The sequence below is a fragment of the Grammomys surdaster genome, unplaced genomic scaffold (genome assembly GCF_004785775.1).
Source record: "Grammomys surdaster isolate TR1022 unplaced genomic scaffold, NIH_TR_1.0 165, whole genome shotgun sequence".
In the NCBI taxonomy this organism is placed as follows: domain Eukaryota; kingdom Metazoa; phylum Chordata; class Mammalia; order Rodentia; family Muridae; genus Grammomys; species Grammomys surdaster.
Genome location: NW_021604613.1, coordinates 13,630,010 through 13,631,155, shown reverse-complemented (window position 1 = coordinate 13,631,155; position 1,146 = coordinate 13,630,010). Strand labels below are relative to the sequence as shown.

The following is a 1,146-nucleotide window of genomic DNA, read 5'->3' as shown; positions in this document are numbered from 1 at the left end:
TGCTGCGTGAGGCGGTGCGCGGGCCGCCGCCGCCGCCGCCACCCGAGGGGCCTGAGGCGCCTCCGCCGCCTCCGTTGTTGCCGCCGCCGCCGCCGCCCCGCGTGGGGCTGCCATGTTGCTGCTGCTGCTTCAGCTGGAACGGCACTGTCGCCCTCATGGGCTGCAGGCGGCTCCCGGGGCCGCCGGCCGGGCCGCCCGCGCCACCCGCGAGGGCGCCGGCGGGCGTGGGAGACCCATTGCGCCTCACCCGCTGGGACATGGTCCCCCCGCCCCAAAGACGGCGACCGGGGGTGCTGGACGGCGGGGACCGGCTGCTCGGGGCTCGAGGGAAGGCCCGAGCCAGCGGGTGACGAAGCCTGACTTCGGGACCAGGGGGCGCGCGGGCAGCGACGGGCAGCGACGAGGTGGTGCAGCCGCCGCCGCGGCTCCTCATCAACAATAGTGTCTCCTCCGTTGTCCCCGCCCCCAGCCGCTGTTCATTGGTGCAGCGTCAGCGCGCTCGAGCCGCTCGGCCTCGCTGATTGGCTGCGCGCAGCTCGGCTCCCGAGGCTGCGTCTGCTCTTTAAAGAGAAAGAGGCCCGCCCCCGAGGGGTCGGGCGGCGGAGGAAACCGGCGGTGGCTGGAGGGGGAGTGAGGAGGGAACGCTTGTGTAGGGGGATGCGGGGGGGAATTGTTGGTGCGTGCGTGCGTGCGTGCGTGTGCGTGTGTGTGTGTGTGTGTGTATACACGTGCGTGTACGTGTAGGCGCGTGCCCGGCCACCCGCGTTCCCGTTTCCCGCTGGAGGGAGCCCCTGGGACTCCTGGAATATGGCCAAAGGGACAGACTGTACAGGACCACAGTGTCCCCGGGGATGGTCTGAACCGACTCTTTCCTTCTGAAATTCATTTCCTTACAACAGTGGTATCTGTGAGTTAACAAGTACGCAAATCTCTTTGGAGACTCCCCTCACCCCCCAATCTTTTTGTTCTGTCCTAATTCCATCTACCTATGAGCAGGGCTCGAAAATAAAAGAAATTTAATCCTAGGGTATTTTATATCTTTCTTTCTTTTCTTTTTCTTTTTGGCGCTACAAAGCTTCAAATCTCTGAACGACTACATTTGCAGGTTAGAATGCAACTTTGGATGGTATCTGTGGAGTTCAGTTA

At 63.6% G+C, this 1,146-nt stretch overlaps 1 protein-coding gene across 1 annotated transcript in view; it reads right to left on the bottom strand.

The window, feature by feature from the left end:
* The window catches only part of Fam117b (family with sequence similarity 117 member B), a 76,203-nt gene extending 75,944 nt beyond the window's left edge, over positions 1–259 (bottom strand). The window contains exon 1 of the mRNA XM_028765805.1: positions 2–259. Within this exon, the coding sequence (XP_028621638.1) occupies positions 2–259 (258 nt within the window). The remainder of the gene's footprint in view (position 1) is intronic.
* Between the last annotated feature and the right edge of the window lie 887 nt (positions 260–1,146).